Source organism: Ornithodoros turicata, chromosome 4, assembly GCF_037126465.1.
Source record: "Ornithodoros turicata isolate Travis chromosome 4, ASM3712646v1, whole genome shotgun sequence".
NCBI lineage: Eukaryota > Metazoa > Arthropoda > Arachnida > Ixodida > Argasidae > Ornithodoros > Ornithodoros turicata.
This window is the reverse complement of record NC_088204.1, coordinates 32,274,355-32,292,527: the sequence shown is the minus strand read 5'-3', so window position 1 is coordinate 32,292,527 and position 18,173 is coordinate 32,274,355. Positions and strand designations below refer to the sequence as shown.

Sequence of the window (18,173 nt, the reverse complement as noted above, 5' to 3'; positions counted from 1 at the left end):
GTCTGCATCATGTGCACCTCAAGACATACGGCACATTATGCGGGACGTCTGAAGCAGCGGGATGCACAAGAGATTTCTATTTCAATTGAGCAGTCCCTGATTTGATAGCATTTATTGATAAGTAGTAAGCCTACGCAAGGAAGTACTCTTTAAAAAGCTGATATTTCTTCTGCTTACCTTTGTACCTGGATATTTTCTTTAAATATGGAGAGTAACCATGTGCCATGTAGGCATGTGCCAACATCAGGTGCACAGAGCAAGTAGGCAAAAGAAGTAGACGTTGCACGTGGGTTTTCGTCGACCGGTGATCAGGCAAAGAATTACAAGGTAATCTGCAGACACCCGCTGGTACCTCGTCAAAAATGGGACGCAAAATCGTTATTTGAAACAGAAACGGCGATGCGTCTCTCTGGTATGCTCTGGCTGCTGTCTGTCTCAAGTACAACTCAAATCCAGGAGGTCAGGTGAGCTCACGTAACGATATGTGTAACGACGTAAAATACGTATCTCGATGGAATAGAGCAGAGCAATCGTTCGCAACCTGGTTGTATTGGGTTGACGAGGCAGGGGGCCCAAGGTATACAGGGTGTTTGCTGTAACGTGTCCCTCAATTATATATAAAAAATCTAGACATTGTACAAGGATGCCGCTTGCTGCATTGGTCTTTGCGGCACTTTTACCACCAGGGAAGGCTGATTTTGTCAAATTTCAACTGCAATAAATGGAATTTTATAATTTGCCAAGTCAACCTCACATTTTTCCAACGGAAATGGAAAGCACATGTTCGATTTACCACGAAACATCACTGAAGGCGTCCAGCACCACAGCGGGAACACATGAAAAAATCGAGCAAAATGCGCCGTTTTGGGACTCGTAAGTCGCCGGACGCGCGCTAACACGTACGTTCAAGGCAAGAAGAGATATGCGTGGAACGACAGGAAGCGTCAGGTGAAAATCAAGGGTTGACTTTATCAGAGCAGCAAATTTGGTGCGGCGAGGGAATGTTAAAGGGGCACTAAACAGCTCGACGAACATTATCCAGTTATTATGCTGTATGAAAAAACGTGGCCCACGATGTCAAAACGTGAAATTCATTTACTTCTAGCGAACGTCTTTACCACGAAACAATGCCATTCCAAGAGCATAATCCCAGTGAGCCTCTCCTTCATCCTTGGAACGAGGACACGTCACTAGGTTCCAGCGTAAATCGACGTCGCATTCCAGGCGCTGGAGGTAGGGGAGATTTCGATCTCAGAGCCAATGACGGGCTCCACGGAGACAAACCGCAGCTCCCGAAGGAACCGGTTGTGGCAGCATCTCGGTGACCTCGCGGAGCAATACAACACTGAAAACATAGTGCGCACATGAAATGCAACATTGCGGGCTTTTGGTACCGTTTCATCTGGCTACGTTGGGATTGACAATTGGCAAGACGCCTAGAATTCACATAACTTCCCGATGTTACAACTAAATCAATTTACAAGCGTCCGGCATTTTGAACGGTTGATGGTACGCGACGTCAAAATGACGTGCGGCTATTGTCGCCTGGGCATCCCAGGGCGGGGCATGGACGCGAAAGAGTGCAGTGAATATTCGATCGGTTTCGAGCCATTATTTAGTTTTTTGCGACAAAAATTTTTTGAAAATGTTTACCATCAGCAACGTATCACAGCCCATTAAAAAAAAGTGCACCGTATACCTGTTTATTGCCCCCTTAAGGGAGCGGAGCAGCCACGGCCTGCATGGCGCTGAAACAGGGTGTCGAACCGAAACGTTTTTCGTTCCGGTTTTCGTTCCGGTTACATCATAAACGATCCGGTACCGGTTCTGCTCCGGAGCAAAAAAATAACGGTTCATACCGGTTTTCAACCGGTTACGCTTCTGCTGGGAATATTCATCCCCACAAAAAAAAAATCAATGCTACAAAATGTAAACCCGTTTATTCCGCATACACGGTATTTAATATCAATAGACAGCTGTGAAATTGGTAGCTCCTGGTTCCTGTAGGTTACCGTCTGTTCAAATGGGCTTTCTCCTTTATTGAAACGCATGCTACAAACGGACTTGTTTGTCGTGATGTCATACGTAAAGTACACTCTAATTCGTTTCACACCTTTAAAGGTGTAAAATAGGTGTATTAACAAAGATCACACCCCTTTCACACCCTACAACTTTGTTTTGGAAGTTCCTGAGGGTGTAACAATGGTGTACTACACCCTCAGGTAAAATATTGTGATAAGTGTGTCGCCTGGGTGTAGGAAGGGGTATGTTTATTTTCGTTCACGTGAACAAAAGTAAATGTATACAGCAACCGGGAACGGGAAGTTACATTACAAAAGTTCATGGCGTCGTCTACCATCTACAGATTTAGAAGATCTGTTGAAATAGTGCCTAAATTCCTTAAAACACGTTGCTCCTCATTGCAAGACAGAACAAATACATGATAGTGCTCATACTCAACTGTAGTTAATGTTTGTATCAGAAAAATTGTATGAGAGTTAATACCATATATGCCTGTAATCTCAACGAACACGGGTAAGTCATCCTCGGAAGATTCTTTGGCAACAACACAGCCAACAGCAAATGTGTTATGATTATCATCTGCACTTTTTACATAGACAATAGATTGTGCGTGAATATCACGGTCATGAATATAACTCTGAATTGCTTCTGGGGCATGTTGAAGCATTATCTCCTTGGAACCATCAGTAGATGTGGCATTTCTGATGAAGGGCTGCGACCACGCATACATTTGATAAAATTGATGTCTTCTTGCTAATGAAAGGGTTACATGTTCTTAAAATGTCGAGTTTTTCTAGCAACATCTTAAAATGCTGGTGTTTCCCTTAGAAACGCATACACAATACAGCTAGGAGAAGACCAAACATCCTGATGAGTCGCGGATAATGAACAATGTAATCATTTTACAGGGGTTAGATATTTGTGGGTACAACACTGCAAAGCCTTGAAGAAACGAATAAATGCAGCGTTCTAAGTAATGAACATGCATATGGGGGAGGTGCCTGCTCATGAGAAGGTCTAGAGTTTCACGAAAAGCTATATACAGCTGCCATGCTTCATTGCCATACACAGCTGCCACGCCATACATGATTTTCTGTATGTCGGCTGTGCATGTTTACACACATATTTAATCACCTTGATATTCATACATCTATGGACCTCAATGTGATTATACGCAATATGCTGGTAATTGTGAATACACGGTTACCAGCATATTGCCACGAACCCAGCAGTTTTGTTCCGCGTTACAACCTTTACACCCCAATTGCCACGAGGGTGTTAAAATACACCTTAAAAGGTGTGCGCCATGAACATTTTGATTTACACCCTTGGAGGTGTAAAACGATTTAGAGTGTACTTTCTTGCTGGGTTGGAGCGATTGCGTCCCATCCGAATGTCTGTTGCTACTGTCTAGCCAGCAAACACCACCGCACGAGTACGACGCAAATCGAGGAACACCTTCATTCACAAACGCGCGACAGCTCCGTTTTATTTTCTTCGTGTCCCGTCCACAAAAGAGCTGCCACTTTGCACGGGCTTGCCCTCGCGTATACATAAATGTATTCAACTTAGCTGCTCTCAAACAAGGGACGCGTTGCGCGACATTACCGATGTGGTATCGGCGAGGCATCGTCATGATGGCTCGAGGCGCGTGGAATAAAAGGTTTGGGAATGGAACGATGGAGTCAGGCTGCGTAACTGGGCTCTGCCCTGTACATTCGGTGTAAGACACCACACCATATTTTGGCGACGAGCGGGAACTACTTACAAGACGGGAACTACTTACGACTTGCTACAATGTCTGGTCTTCCGCCGCCACCATACTTTCTTCAAAATCCTGGTAAGCCTCCGCAAACCTGGCTGTCATGGCGGAAATCGTTCCAGAATTACCTCATCGCAACTGGACTGGACAGTGAATCCGCAACGCGTCGCAAGGCGATTCTTTACCACTGCTTGGGAAGCGAAGGTCAACGGATCTTCGATTTGCTACCATCGGGTGATTCTTCAACTACATCATCAGGTTCGGGAGACTCTACTGGGCAACCGGATATTTTCGCAAAGGCTTTGCACACGTTGGACGTGCACTATGATGTCGCGACACACGCAATCGCCGAACGGCATAATTTTCGACAACGTCGTCAACAATCTGGTGAAACGACGGACGACTACCTCATTGCACTTCGTCAGCTAGCTAACAGCTGCGATTTTGGATCCACATGCGACGCAATGCTCAGGGACCAAATTGTGGAGAGTACGAATGTTCCTCACCTCCGTGAGCGGTTGCTGCTCGAAGGCTCTGGCCTTACCTTGGATAGGACTCTGGCTCTCGCGCGTCAGTTTGAGCAAACACAGAAGGAAGTGAAACAATTCCACAAGTACGAAGAAGATTTCACTGTACAAGAAGTTGCCAAGCGACGATTCAAGCAGACTGCTAACAAGCAGTTCCGAACTGGTAACAGACCATCGGTACCGACGTCAGGCACACATTGCTTTCGTTGCGGGTCGGCGGATCATCTCGCGAACTCACCTTCATGCAGAGCAAGAAACAAAAAGTGTTTGGCTTGCAATAAGATAGGACACTTTCGGTCGGTCTGCCGATCTTCTGGCCGAGTTCGTACATTAGCTTCGGATCCGAGCACTTCTGGGTCGACCTCGCAAGACGACAGCCCAACAGTACTCCAACTTGCATCACCCGAAACGAGGCGCAAGACTGGAATATATCTTACAGTAAATGTTGAAGGCACCAACGTCGATTTCCTGTTGGATACAGGTTCGTCAGTATCCATTATTTCTGCAGCAATTTACAACAAGCACTTCTCTGGCATTACATTGAGGCCGACGTCCATCAACCTCTTCGACTACTCAAGAAGCCGCATCGCTATAGTCGGTTGCTTCCCAGCATCGGTAACCCACAAGAACCGCACAGTGTGCGTGATCTTCTACGTCGTTTCGAGCGGTACAACTCTACTGGGCCTTGACGCGCTCACCGCACTGGAACTTAGGATCGACGGGCTCCACCTTACGTGCTCAAACACAGTATCTACTTCATTACCGTCAGTACTCGCTTCAGATTTCGAACACCTGTTTGATGGTGCGCTAGGAATTGCAAAGAACTATGTGCACAAGGTGAAAGTGCGGTCGGAAGTCAAGCCCGTTACTGGTAAATTGCGACGGCTACCGCTCACAGTTCGCGAACAAGTTTCAGATGAACTGCGACGACTAGAAGAGCAAGATATAATAGAGAAGATTACTGCGTCGGAATGGGTATCACCAATCGTGGTGGTGAAAAAGAAAGATGGCTCCATCCGCCTTTGTGTGGACCTCCGGGAGCCAAACAAGGCAGTCATACCAGATTGTTTCCCCTTGCCCCATACAGATGAACTGTTAAATGCCCTGTCTGGAGCTACGCGTTTCTCCAAACTCGATTTAGCTTCAGCATATCATCAAGTTCCTTTACATCCAGACAGCAGGGATCTAACAGCATTTATAACCCACGATGGCCTCTACCGTTTCAAACGTGTATGCTTTGGAATTGCATCCGCTCCGTCAGCGTTCCAGCTTATGGTGTCACTCCTACTGCAAGGCTGTCAAGGAGTATTATTCTATATTGACGACATCATCGTGTACGGGCGAACTGAGCAGGAGCATATGGACAACCTTCGAGCAGTTCTACAACGACTTTCGCAAGAAGGCTTGCGGCTCAACCACAAGTGCATTTTTGACGTCCCCGAACTGACTTTCTTAGGACATACTGTGAGTGCTCGAGGGCTCTCACCTTTGCCATCGGCTACGGAAGCCATCGAGAAAGCCCCTCCGCCAACCGACATAAAATCTCTTCGGTCATTTCTTGGCCTTGTCGGTTATTATGGCAAATTTCTTCCGCATTATGCACAGGTCCTGGAGCCACTGAGGAAGCTCTTGAGAAGTGGAGAATCATTTTCCTCGACACAAGAAGCAGAAGAGTCTTTCATTCATATCAAATCAATGCTAGCTTCATGTCCCATTCTCTACATGTTCGACCCCCGTCTACCAGTCGTAGTAAGCACCGATGTCGTAGTAAGCACTTCTTCTTGTGGTTTGGGTGCCGTTTTACAGCAGCTGCAGGATAACCACCTGCGCACTGTTGCTTTTGCATCCCGAACGCTGTCTGCCCAAGAAAGGAAGTATTCTGTAGGCGAACGGGAAGCATTGGCGTGCTTGTGGGCGTGCGAACACTGGCACGTATACCTATGGGGACGACCGTTTACACTACGCACCGACCACCAGGCTTTGGTCACACTCCTGGGTTCACAGGGAAGTGGACACCGGCCCCTTCGCATCTCACGGTGGACTGCTCGGCTCTTCTACTACAATTTCACCATCAAATACAAGAAAGGCGACCAAAATTGCGTCGCGGATGCCCTATCCAGGCTACCGTTGCCTCCTCAAGATAGCTTCGACGAGGAAGTTGTCTGCGTAGTTTCGTCTGCAGTATCAAAAAAACGAAATGCAGGAAGCTTCACGAGTCGATCCTTCGATTACTGCTGTTGTCAAATTCATTGAAGACAACTCGTGGCCTTGCGCCAATTTACTGACATCACTGCTTCCGTTTTACCGTTGTCGAGATGAGCTTTCTTCCGTGGACGGACTACTACTACGAGGAGATCGCATTGTCGTTCCTCAGGCTGTGACTGACCGGCTCCTAGCATCTGCTCATGACACCCATTGTGGTATTGTCCGCACGAAGCAGAGGTTGCGAGAGTACTACTGGTGGCCAGGCATGGATTCTCACGTGGAAAAGATGGTACGATCGTGCTCTGTCTGCCAGGCTTGCGATAAGTCCGCGAAGACCGCCCAGCAACCTCTTCATCCAGTACCATTCCCTAAAGCACCGTGGTCGAAGCTGGGATTGGACATCGTTGGACCATTTGAGCAGAACCCACAGCCGTATCGCTATGCACTTACTCTGGTGGATTATCACAGCAAATGGCCGGAAGTTTCTTTTTCATCCACCGTTACAGCGAGGACAGTAACTACGTTCTTGCAACATCTCTTTAGCCATGAGGGATATCCGGAAGAAGTTGTCACAGACAACGGGCCACAATTCCTCGCAGTCGAATTTGAAGACTTTCTTCGCAGTTGTGGAATACGTCATACTCTGGTATCGATCTACTACCCGCAAGCCAACGGCCAAGTTGAGCGTTTTAACCGCGTCCTCAAGGACATCGTGCAAATCCCCGCTAATGAAAACAAGCCGCTTAGGACCACCGTGCTGGAGTATCTGACCGTGTACAGGTCGACACCCCATGCAACTACTGGAGTTTCACCGTCGGTGCTTCTACACGGCCGCAACCTAAGAACGAAACTGCAGCCGACTGGCATTCCTATCATCACGCCGAAACTCGACATGCCCGCAATTCGGCGTCATGTAGCAGCCCGACAAACCAAATAGAAAACAAACGAGGACAACAAGAGACGTGCCGTCAAGAAACGATTTCATCCAGGGGATTATGTGCGCGTTCGCCTGCCTGGTAGGCAAACCAAAGGCAATTCAAAGTATTCAGCTCCTCTTAGGATTGTAGCGCCCCGTGGTCCACTCTCGTACCTCCTCGAAGACGGGAGAGTGTGGCACTCATCAAAGTTTGCACGGGCTCACCCACGAGAACCACCTGCGGGCGACAAAGTGGACACTTCGTCACTGCATGGCTGGTGGACTGTTTCAATTCCCGAAAGGGAATCTGCGCCGGTAGAGCAACCCCAGGATGCCCTTGAAGCACCACCACCACCACCACCGCCATTACGACGTAGCGCGAGAAGTCGTGCACCACCTGTGAGATACCCGAACAGCATTCCAGGAACATAAAGTGGACATGTCATTTCGCTGGACATATACATTGTGGAATGCTAGAGCATTTGCCGTCTTGTGTGCTAATTTGCAATTGACTTTGTTTTGGAAGTTTGTATGTCATGGGATTGTCTTTTTCAACAAAGGGGGATATGTGGTATCGGCGAGGCATCGTCATGATGGCTCGAGGCGCGTGGAATAAAAGGTTTGGGAATGGAACGATGGAGTCAGGCTGCGTAACTGGGCTCTGCCCTGTACATTCGGTGTAAGACACCACAACCGATAAAGAAGCCGTTATGCAGCCCCCTTGGGTCGTTATTTAGTTGAGGAGAGTTTGGGGGGATCAAATTAAAACGAACACTACGGCACATTGCTAGAGAGTCACATGTACCTCAAAGTCTGTGTGCGCGCGCGAACTATAAACCATTACAAATGGAGCACAAGGGTCATACTATATCGACATACATTCCACTGTAGCCGTAACCCTCGTATAGTATCCATGACATGACTTCAGAGCACACGACGTCTGTTTCATTCGCCTATCCGTAGTCCAAACCGGCGAAGTTTTTTCTTGGACCGAAAACCGTTAGATATATTTTTCGGTTTCCCTCCTGAGCGAAAAAAACGTATACGGTTTCGATTCCGTTCCGGTTCGCACCAAAATAGCGGTTTTTTTCGGTTTTCGGTTCCGGTTTTCGGTTCGCTCCGACACCCTGCGCTGAAATACTCGCGCCCGGCGACTTGCGAGTCCCAAAACGGCGCTTTTTGCATATTTTTTCATGTGTTCCCGCTGTGGTGCTGGACGCCTTCAGTGATGTTTCGGGGTATATCGAACATGCGCTTTCCAGTTCCGTTGGAAAAACGTGACGTTGACTTGGCAAATTCGCGAGATCAATTTTAAAAATTCAGTTTATTGCAGTTGAAACTTGATAAAATCAGTCTTCCCTGGTGGCTGAAGTGCCACAAAAACCAATGCAGCAAGTGGCATCCTTGTACAATGTCTTGATTTTTTGTATTATAATTCAGGGACACGTTACAGCAAACACCCTGTATATAGACGGGTTGCGAAACTCCCATAGGCCCTGCGTCTTCAGAATGAGGAAATGATAGCTACCGTCAACGCCATTCATCCGTTGCATGGACTACTACGATAGTAAATCAATGTCGTCAACGATGACGTCTGCAATATGAATAATAAGCAGTGCATTTAGCCATGGCGCGCTTACATTTGCGCACTTTGTTTGCGAGGAATTCCCTTTCCCTGACCGAACCATGCTAATCACCCACGGCAACAATACCAGACGAAAACAGAGAAAAATAAATCATATCAGGTTTAATAACACATATCAATTCCAAGTACATGCAGTTATCACAGGTTTTGACAACTACAAACCGAAGGGTATCGTGATGACCACACAAAAATTGGGAAGATTCAATTAATTAAGGTCCATTTCTCACATAGAGCTAAATGTACACGCAGTGATTAGCCGCAAGCTTGAATTCCAGACCATAATGCCACAATGAGTCCGTTGCAAAAACAAAAACATAATAATAATAAAAGGAAACACGGTGTCGTTGGTGCACAGCTGATTCCTGGTAGCGCTCACGGCATCTTGGCCGGTCACACCAAGACCAAACCTTTTCTTTTCTTCATTTTTCGTGGGGCCAGCAACAGCGGATGATGCATTGTATTCATCTGTTCACACGTGTTAATCTTGGCCTACAACTCCGAGATGTGAAAGTCTGTTTAACCATGTTCATGTTTAACCGAAAAAGTGTACCAACTTCGTATGATAATGCACGGATAAACAAGCCTACTGTTACACATGCGCAAAGGAGCATGAGACAAAAACATACTCGGTGGCGAGGGGGGGGGGGGGAGATTTCGCATATATGCACGAATGGGGCAACAGCTAGTATTTCCCATATTGAAATTATCAATAAACCATTGGAATATCAATAAACTATTGGAAGTTGGCGAATGTCGTTCCAATATTTAAGGCACGTGACAGAACGCACGTAGAAAGCTACCGGCCTGTCTCACTCCTATGCATTTGTGGCAAAATTTTAGAGCATGTTGTTTGTCCAAATATAGTGTCTCGCTTATCTCTCAATAATTGTTTCTCTCCATCACAGCACGTATTTTGCAAAAACTTGTCATGTGCAACTCAGCTTGTCTGCTTTTATCATGACCTTGCACGTAATTTCGGTAATCAGATCCGAACTGTCTGCATTTTCCTCGATTTTAGAAAGGCATTCGACACTATATCAATCATAACTTAATGCTTCACAAGTTACGGTTCTTGAAATTGGGCCTTGTGCTATTGAACTGGCTCAATGACTATTTTAGAGATAGGAAGCAATCTGTGGTGATAAATGGTGCAGTGTCAAAATTAGTAGATGTAACATCTGGTGTCCCACAGGGATCCGTGTTGGGGCCACTAATGTTCTTGATGCACATAAATGACCTTTCCAAAGTCTCGGATTCTTATCAGGTTATTTGATGACGATTGTGTGGTATATCGGGCAATTCACTCAGCAAATGATATTAATATCACACAGAGAGACCTGGTCAAAATCGACACCCAGTGCAGAGAATGGGGCTTGACATTAAACACCTCTAAATGTCAGTTTATCGCGTTTTCTTCGAATATACACACTTCAACATATAACCTAAATAACACAGTCCGTCAAGCTGTAGAAGGCTACAAGTATTTTCGAATCACGTTTAGCAGGAATTTAAAGTGGGACAAACCTATCGAACGGACTGTTAGTAAAGGTATTAAAACACTTGCATCCTTGCGACGAATTTTTAGATCAGCTCCTAAAGATATCAAGATAACAGTTTACGAGTCGTATGTTTGCACGATCTTGGAATATTCTAGCGCAGTATGGGACCCATCTGGTATTGGTCTTCGGAAGAAAATAGAAAGGGTACAAAATCAAGCTGCAAGGTTTGTTACGAACAATTATGCTCATGATGTCAAATTAGCAGATTTAAAAGCAGCCTTGGGAGGACATCACTGGAAAATCGCAGCAAGGCGTCTCACTTGAAACGTTTTTCGACATGTACTATGGACACACGGGTGTTAGCGGATACGATTATTTGCGAAGTCCCCATTTTATCTCGGAACGGCTGGATCACGCATGCAAGGTCGAGCCGTATCGCCACCGGTCATGAGTCTTCAAGGATTCATTTTTCGTGCGAACCATATCAGAATGGAATTGCCTTCCACGGGACCTAGTTCCCACCACCTGTAGAAACAGGTTCTCGAGGTCTCTTTGTTTATTTATGTCTGAATCTTCCTGATACTTAGAAGGCACTGAGTTTGTGTTAGCTAGATATAGTGATTGACATTGTTGTTAATTGATTGGCATTGTTGGGTTATATCGGCCAGGAGCCAACTTCGGCACTCCATGGCAGAAGATGGCAGAGATGTGTTCACCCCGTTAACCAGCGTCAGTCTAACTTTTCAACCCACAATCCCTCTTCCACATCGAATTGCCCTCGGGTTTCAGACCTTCATCGTTCAAGAGTACATAGAAGGCGCCCTCCAGTGCTATAACTGTCAACGCTTTGGCCATCTTGCTCGAAATTGCCGAGGTGGAACTAGGTGTGGCGTATGCGCTCGGCCTCACCGCCGATGTGACTGCAACAATAAAAGAGCGCCAAATTGTGCCAACTGTAAATTCGGCCATTCTCTTTATGTCCCGTGAAGACCGCCGCCACAAAAAGACATCAAGACCGGATATTACGCCTTCCTTCTGACACTCCCAGGGGCGGCAATGCCACCATCGCGCCTCGTACGGATGACCACGACTTTCCTACACTCCCACCCAGGTCTTCACAAGGCGAATGGAGGTTGCAGAACGCCACCGCGACGAAGCCCATTAGAACCAGCCACCTGACACACCCAGGTCCCTCAAGGCAGATTACACGCAGTTACCCCGGTGTAGCAGACCCATCAGTCATGAGACGACAGTTAGCACCATCAACCACCGAAGCTGTCCCCTCGCTGACACTCTTCTCTGCTGTACTCACGGCAGTCACGGCAATTGTCTCTGCCCTTCCTGGTGCGTCGCAACTGCCTGAGGTTCAAGCGCTTTTGGCATTGGAGGCATTATCATTATCTCCGCATGATGGAACTGTATAGAAAGGCCATCACGATGCAGTGGAATCCTCGCAGCCTACGTAAGGCCGCACAGCGTTATACATTCGTAATGACCTCGTTGCTGCTCCCATAGGGTCTGTTTGTCATCGCTCTTATGATCATGTCTCCTGTAAGATCCGCCTTGGGCACATGCTGTTGACCGTCGTCAGTATCTATCTACGTCCCGCGTTCCGCTGAGCTACGCGCAGGTTCCGTGGACTGACCTCCACCACTTATTCAGTTCACTAGAATCCCCCGCTCTTGTACTGGGTGACTGACTTCAATGCTCATCATACGGCCTGAGGAAGCCGTAGAACGGACGATCGGGGAACGAGATTGTTAGAAGTAATGGAGACTGCTCACATGTGCCTCCTCAAGAACCGGCAGCCAACTTATATGCGATCAGCAACGTCAGTCGATGTCCTGGATCTTTCCTGGTGCTCAGCAGACATAATTCGCCACGTGTCGTGCGCTACCGATGTCGACACCCGAGGTAGTGACCACTTTCCCCACTTCCCCTTTCGCACGAAAGGCTGCTTCTGTCACCCACTACTGGACTGGTCCCTTTCACGAATTGGGCACTCTTTCGTGCTGGCCTCCGAACATCCGTGAACATCGTGTGTAGCTGAACATCGGCATGTTCTCAGAGGCCCTCTCGCAAGGCATTCGTTCCGCCATGCAGGACGCGGTAGTCATGCCTAAACGGGTCACCGGTCACGTCGGTCATTCTCCCGCAATTAACCATCTCAGAGCATTACGTCGCGAGCCGAGAGAACGGCTCGCGGAACTGGGCAACTTCCTGACATCGTGGCGTACCGCCGGATGAAATTTAAAGTAACACGAGAACTTAAGAAAGAGGACCGGAAGCGTTGGCGTAAGTTTTGTCATCACCTTTCACCATTTGACCCCGCCACAAAGATATGGAGGACAATTCGAGCTCTGAAGGATGCGCCCCCACAACGGAATCCTCTCGCCGCATTCGCTATCGTTAAGGGTGTCGACGAAACCACGCTCGCGACAGATGTCTCCGTCGTCCTAACGACACCAGCGGCCGCCACAACGTCTGCAGTACACCATAGTTTCGTCCAGAGCCTGCAGACAGAAATCCACCAAGACTGGCCCCGTCCACCGGCGGTTATGGACCGCGACTTTACTCTCATTGAGCTGCAGACTGCGTTGAACCTTGTGAATGTGCGATCGTCCCCAGGACCAGATAAAATCACTTACGCCGCACTGCGAAACCTTGACGAGCCGTCACTCCTAGCTCTCCTTCATGTTTATAATACGTCTTGGCGACAGGAATCCGTACCATCTACCTGGAAGGAGGCTTTAGTTGTTCCAATCCTGAAACCAGGCAAACCCCCAAATGCCATATCCTCCTTTCACCCCGTGAGCCTGACAAGCTGTGTGAGAAAACTGATGGAGAGAATGATTTTGCATCGTCTCGACTCGGGGCTCGAAAGACAAGGTGCGTTCCCACAGGAAATGGCTGGATTTCGCCGCCACCGAAGCTCTATGGGCCCAGTTCTCGATCTGGTCTCTACAGTCCAACATGCTCGTGCTCATCGGCGGATCGTTGTATCGGTATTCCTGGACATTAAGCGCGCCTATTATACCGTTTCGCACATCTGTGTCCTCCACGGGTTGCGGTCTTTTGGAGTATGTGGTCGACTTTTCAGCTGGCTTCACGATTTCCTTACGGACTGAACTGTCGCTGTACGCACATCCCACGGCCAAAGCCCCAAGCACCCTGTTCATCAAGGCGCACCCCAAGGAAGTCCTACACTTTTTAATGTGGTCATGGCAGGACTAAAATCGATAGTTCCACGCAAGGTAGCATTCTCCGTGTGTGCCGATGACGTTGCCCTTTGGACTGTAGGCAAGTCACGACCAGCCCATTCAGCGCCGTTTCACACCAGCATGACTTACGCGACTTGGAATGGACCTTTCGCCCGAAAAGTGTGTCGAGCTCCCTTTCACCACAAGGCTATGAGTAATTTCCCTCTTTGGGTTGGTGCACGGAAGCTCGAGCCTGTGCGTTCCCATCGCTTCCTTGCGCTGGGCTCGCCACATTAAGCACCTTGAAACCAATGTGCAGCGATGGCTTCCTGCCATTCAACATCTTTCTGGCTTCGGCTGGGGCAGTGATCAACGCTCCGTCTTAGCCGTTCACGCGGCTTTGGTGAGGGCGACTGTGCTTTACAGCCTTCCAGTCTTGCATAGGGTTTCTACAACATCGTTCAATACCCTTCGGTCCCTGTTCGCCCGAAGCCTTCGTCGCTGCCTTGGCGTTCCAAGAATGGCTGAAACACGGCAAGTCCTAGCTGAAGCTGGAGAACTCCCAGTGGAGGTCCCCCGCGAGCGGGAAAAGGCTCATCACTTCCTACGTTTGGGTGCGAACGTTCCCCGTCACCCACTCCTCAGGATAATTCGATACCGTCCTGAAAGTGATTTCCATCGCGTAGCGCAGAGGACACGCCACGCTCTCACCGGCTTCACACCTAGGACTGTCACACCGCCGAACGCCCCCTGGTCTCTGTCTGTGCCACCCACCTTCCCACGTCTTCCTGACCTCCACGTCCGCAGAGCTCAGGTTCCCCCTCAAATCCTTCGAGCCCATTTTTATGCTCTCGTCGACGCGAAGTTTTCCACTTCTACCGCCGCTTACACCGATGGCGCATCTCGAAATGGTAAGTCCGCGTCACCATTTGTCATTCCCGACGAAGGCGTAGTTCAAAAACGTCGCCTTTGCCTTTGTACATCATCCACAGCTGCGGAACTCTACTCCATACTTTTCTTTTTGCAGCACATCGTTCCATTCCCACCCCGGAATTGGGTGGTCTTTACTGACTCAGCATCTGCGCTGCAAGCAATTGAAAATTTTCCGAGGCCCCTCCGCCCCGTTGGTTATGGATGTATTAAACGCTTACAAACTTGTCTACGAAGCAGGACATAGGCTCGCTCTCCAATGGGTTCCCGCCCATTGCGTTGTCGAAGGCAATGAACTGGCGGACTGCGCCGCCGAAGCAGCTCTCTCGTCTCGGACACGGACACGTATTGCACTGCTGAGAGGCGATCGGCGGTCCATAAGCCTTGTGACCCCTCTGGCTATCCGCCAACGGACCGCCGACATACTACACCCCGCCATGCTGAGCAGAGTTGACCAAGCGCTCGCTTTCCGCATGCCAGCACATATTTCTCGTCGAGACGCCGCATTAGTTCATCGAATGTGCCTCGACGTGGCCTTCACAGCACAGTGGCGCTACCGCTTGCGACAAGTTAACTGTCTCCACTGCAGTCACTGCGGTGCTGTTGAAGGTCTCCGGCACATTCTTCTCCGTTGCCCACACTACCACCCTTCCCGCTCCGTACTCTCCGCCTGCCTCAACGAGCTCGACTCCCGTCCCCTCACCAACTTGCTTGGCCCCTGACCGCACCCAGCTCACCAACGCTCTGTCCTCAAGGCTCTTATCGCCTTTTTGGACGCCACAGGACTTTGGTCTCTTCGATTCCTTCATTCCCTGCTTCACCTCCAGCAGTGAGGTAGAGTACCGCCCCCGGCGATGAAACTCCCCACCCATTATCCTGAAATAAAGTTGTTGTTGTTTGTTCTGACATTGTTGTTATCAGTTGTATTTCTCTCTACCCCTATGCAATTCCACAGGAAGTGGAGAAGTAGGGTACTTTTAATAAATAAATAAACTAATAATACACACAAAGACCATGCGCTGATGACAGTGTTACCGTGGCAGATATTTTGTTTTTCGCCTTTGCATCCTGGCTAGACCTACATTGGGGAACTCCTCACGACTATTCCGGAACTCAAAAATCTCGAATTCACATTATCAATCAAGGACAGCAGCACAGACAACAATGGGTGTAACTGTTCTTTTGTGTGTGTGAAGCGGCTCGTTCAGCTTTCCTTTTCTGGAACAGTAGACGTCTTCGTCATGCATCCACATATAACTTCCTATTGTGCTTACCTGCCAGACATTCAGATTGACCGGCCGGAGCGCCTTGAAGAGAATGAGAGAAAAGAGAACGAGGTGAATGCAAATAAATACGATGGTATCTTTAGGGGACCACAGGGGGTACCTTTAGGGGGAACTTTTCTAGCAACTCTGACTGCCTGACTCTACCATCGGCAACCTCCACCAACTCGAGTTGCAGGGAATCAATCGGCGAGCGAAATTTTCAAAAGTTGCTTCTAAGATTGCTTATGGGTGGAGCTCTCGAGTGAACGTGGACATTGCACCGTCTCCAAGTTGGTTATAAGACGTTGGTTCGATATGGTCCGAGTTGCTGCGAAAAGTTACCCAGTGTGAACACGGTCTTATCATAGCTCCATTGCGCTATTGTGAAACGAATGTCCTGTCTCGTATGTTCTACCACGCTGTTCCTGGAAAAATAACGTTTGACGTCGAACAGCTTTCGCCGCAACTCCATATGTCATCTTCATTTACTCTTGAGAGGTTTCGTCATTCGACTCATTGGTTCATGACTACTGAAAATCCTTTTCGTCCACAACTCAGAGTCGATGCGCTTCGCGAAAGAGCGCGGAGTTGGAATTCTTCCGGCGCTACAGCACATCTCTGTCGCAACGTATACCTGCTTCAAGCAGCCTGTAACACATAAACACTATTTCCGCCCGGTTCAAAAGAGCGAAGTGGCACCAACCCCAAAAATGCATCTTGCAATTTGTAAAATATGTATCCCCAGGGGCTTGCCCCCCGGAAAATGAACTGGGGGCGCCGCCTCCCCCGGGAAGTCCCGCTAAGGACTGACACCAACCTTTGGGGCTCGGCGCGCCCGGGTCAAAAGAGCGAAGTGGCACCAACCCCAAAAATGCAACTTGCAATTTGTAAAATATGTATCCGCCCACCATACTCACTATCACAGTAGAAGGTGAGGCGAAAAAGCATAGAGGATGACACAACACGTAGCCTGAATTTCGCCCACAGCAATCACATCAATGAAACGAAGCAGTCGAAAAGGCACCAGCAGCTCCCAGTCTTCGGAACGCATATTCATTGGGAGCGGGTTCAACTCCCGCTGCTCCATTTCATTGACCATATTCATTATATTGCGCGTATTTCGCGTCAAACACCGAGGATTCAATGCATTTTGTTCCTTTTGCACTCAGTTTTCAAAGGCGTAATGCCTTCAGTTGTGCACATGTTCACTGTTTACGTTGTCTCTTTTTTTTTTCTGTTCTTCCTTCCTCTTATTTCTATACCAGTTCTGCATATATCATAGGATCCCGCCAGAATGTGTGATTCTTCAGCTTTAGTTTTGTGTTCTTCATTTTTCTTTTCCTTTTCTTTCCTTCTTTTTGTTTTCTTTTGCTTTCTTTTATTTGCCTTTTTTGTCTCGCCCCTTTCACTTTTTTTTTAATAACAAGCCGACATCCATCTGGCGTACCTTTCCTTTTTCTATTTTTCTTAATAAACATATCCCCCACCCCCCGGCCAGAGTACTTACTTCGCGGTGCGCCCATGCCCCCGCCCGGGAAAATGAAAACTCTCCGCCTCTGCATGTTATATTCCAAATTGGAGATGAGGGATTGCTGGACAGTGTGCAATTGTGTGTCTTCAATAGGGACATCGGATCGACATGCACTGCTAAACACCAGTCCACTTCCTATAGATGAATGAGTACAGATCATACGTGTCTGTTTCCTTTGCTGCAGGTGCAACAATACAGAAAGTCTTCTCTCAGAAGCAAGTCCGACAACTACAAATGCTGAAGGTTCAGCGCAAGAAGGTAATTGTATCCGCACCTGTACCTTATAAGGTCTGACGAGAGCTAAGAGAGAGAGAGAGAGTCTAGGAGAGCGGGCTGACGTCCCTTACGTCCTTTACTCACTCAAAGGTGGCACTAAACTAGCCCGCCAGTGGCCACCCTCACCTGCCGCTGACGTCACAACGAGTTTATCCGTCGTGCCGGTAGGGCTGGCGTCGTAGCATCGCCTTTTTTGTCGTGTTTTTAGTCAATATCTCTGTTATTGTAAGCAATGTCTGGTTCATACTCCACATGGTGAATGGATTAGCGGCTATGAATGCATGACACGTCTTTGTAGATGTTTTGGTTATTCCTTCATTGTCCCTTTAATACCGTGCGGCGGGGTATGACACTAACTGTATGATAAGCAACTTTATATCACCCCATCCACGCAT

At 48.1% G+C, this 18,173-nt stretch overlaps 1 protein-coding gene across 2 annotated transcripts in view; it reads left to right on the top strand.

Annotated features, from left to right (window-relative positions):
• Positions 1–267: 267 nt before the first annotated feature.
• Positions 268–18,173, top strand: part of LOC135392948 (uncharacterized) — a 33,153-nt gene continuing 15,247 nt past the window's right edge. Inside the window, exons 1-3 of one of the 2 annotated variants that reach the window (XM_064623585.1) lie at positions 268–327; positions 392–464; positions 17,687–17,760. In XM_064623585.1, coding sequence (XP_064479655.1) covers positions 400–464; positions 17,687–17,760 — 139 coding nt within the window. In that variant the 5' untranslated portion in view covers positions 268–327; positions 392–399. Of the gene's footprint in view, positions 465–17,686; positions 17,761–18,173 lie in introns of both variants that reach the window. The other variant, XM_064623584.1, reaches the window with a different exon arrangement.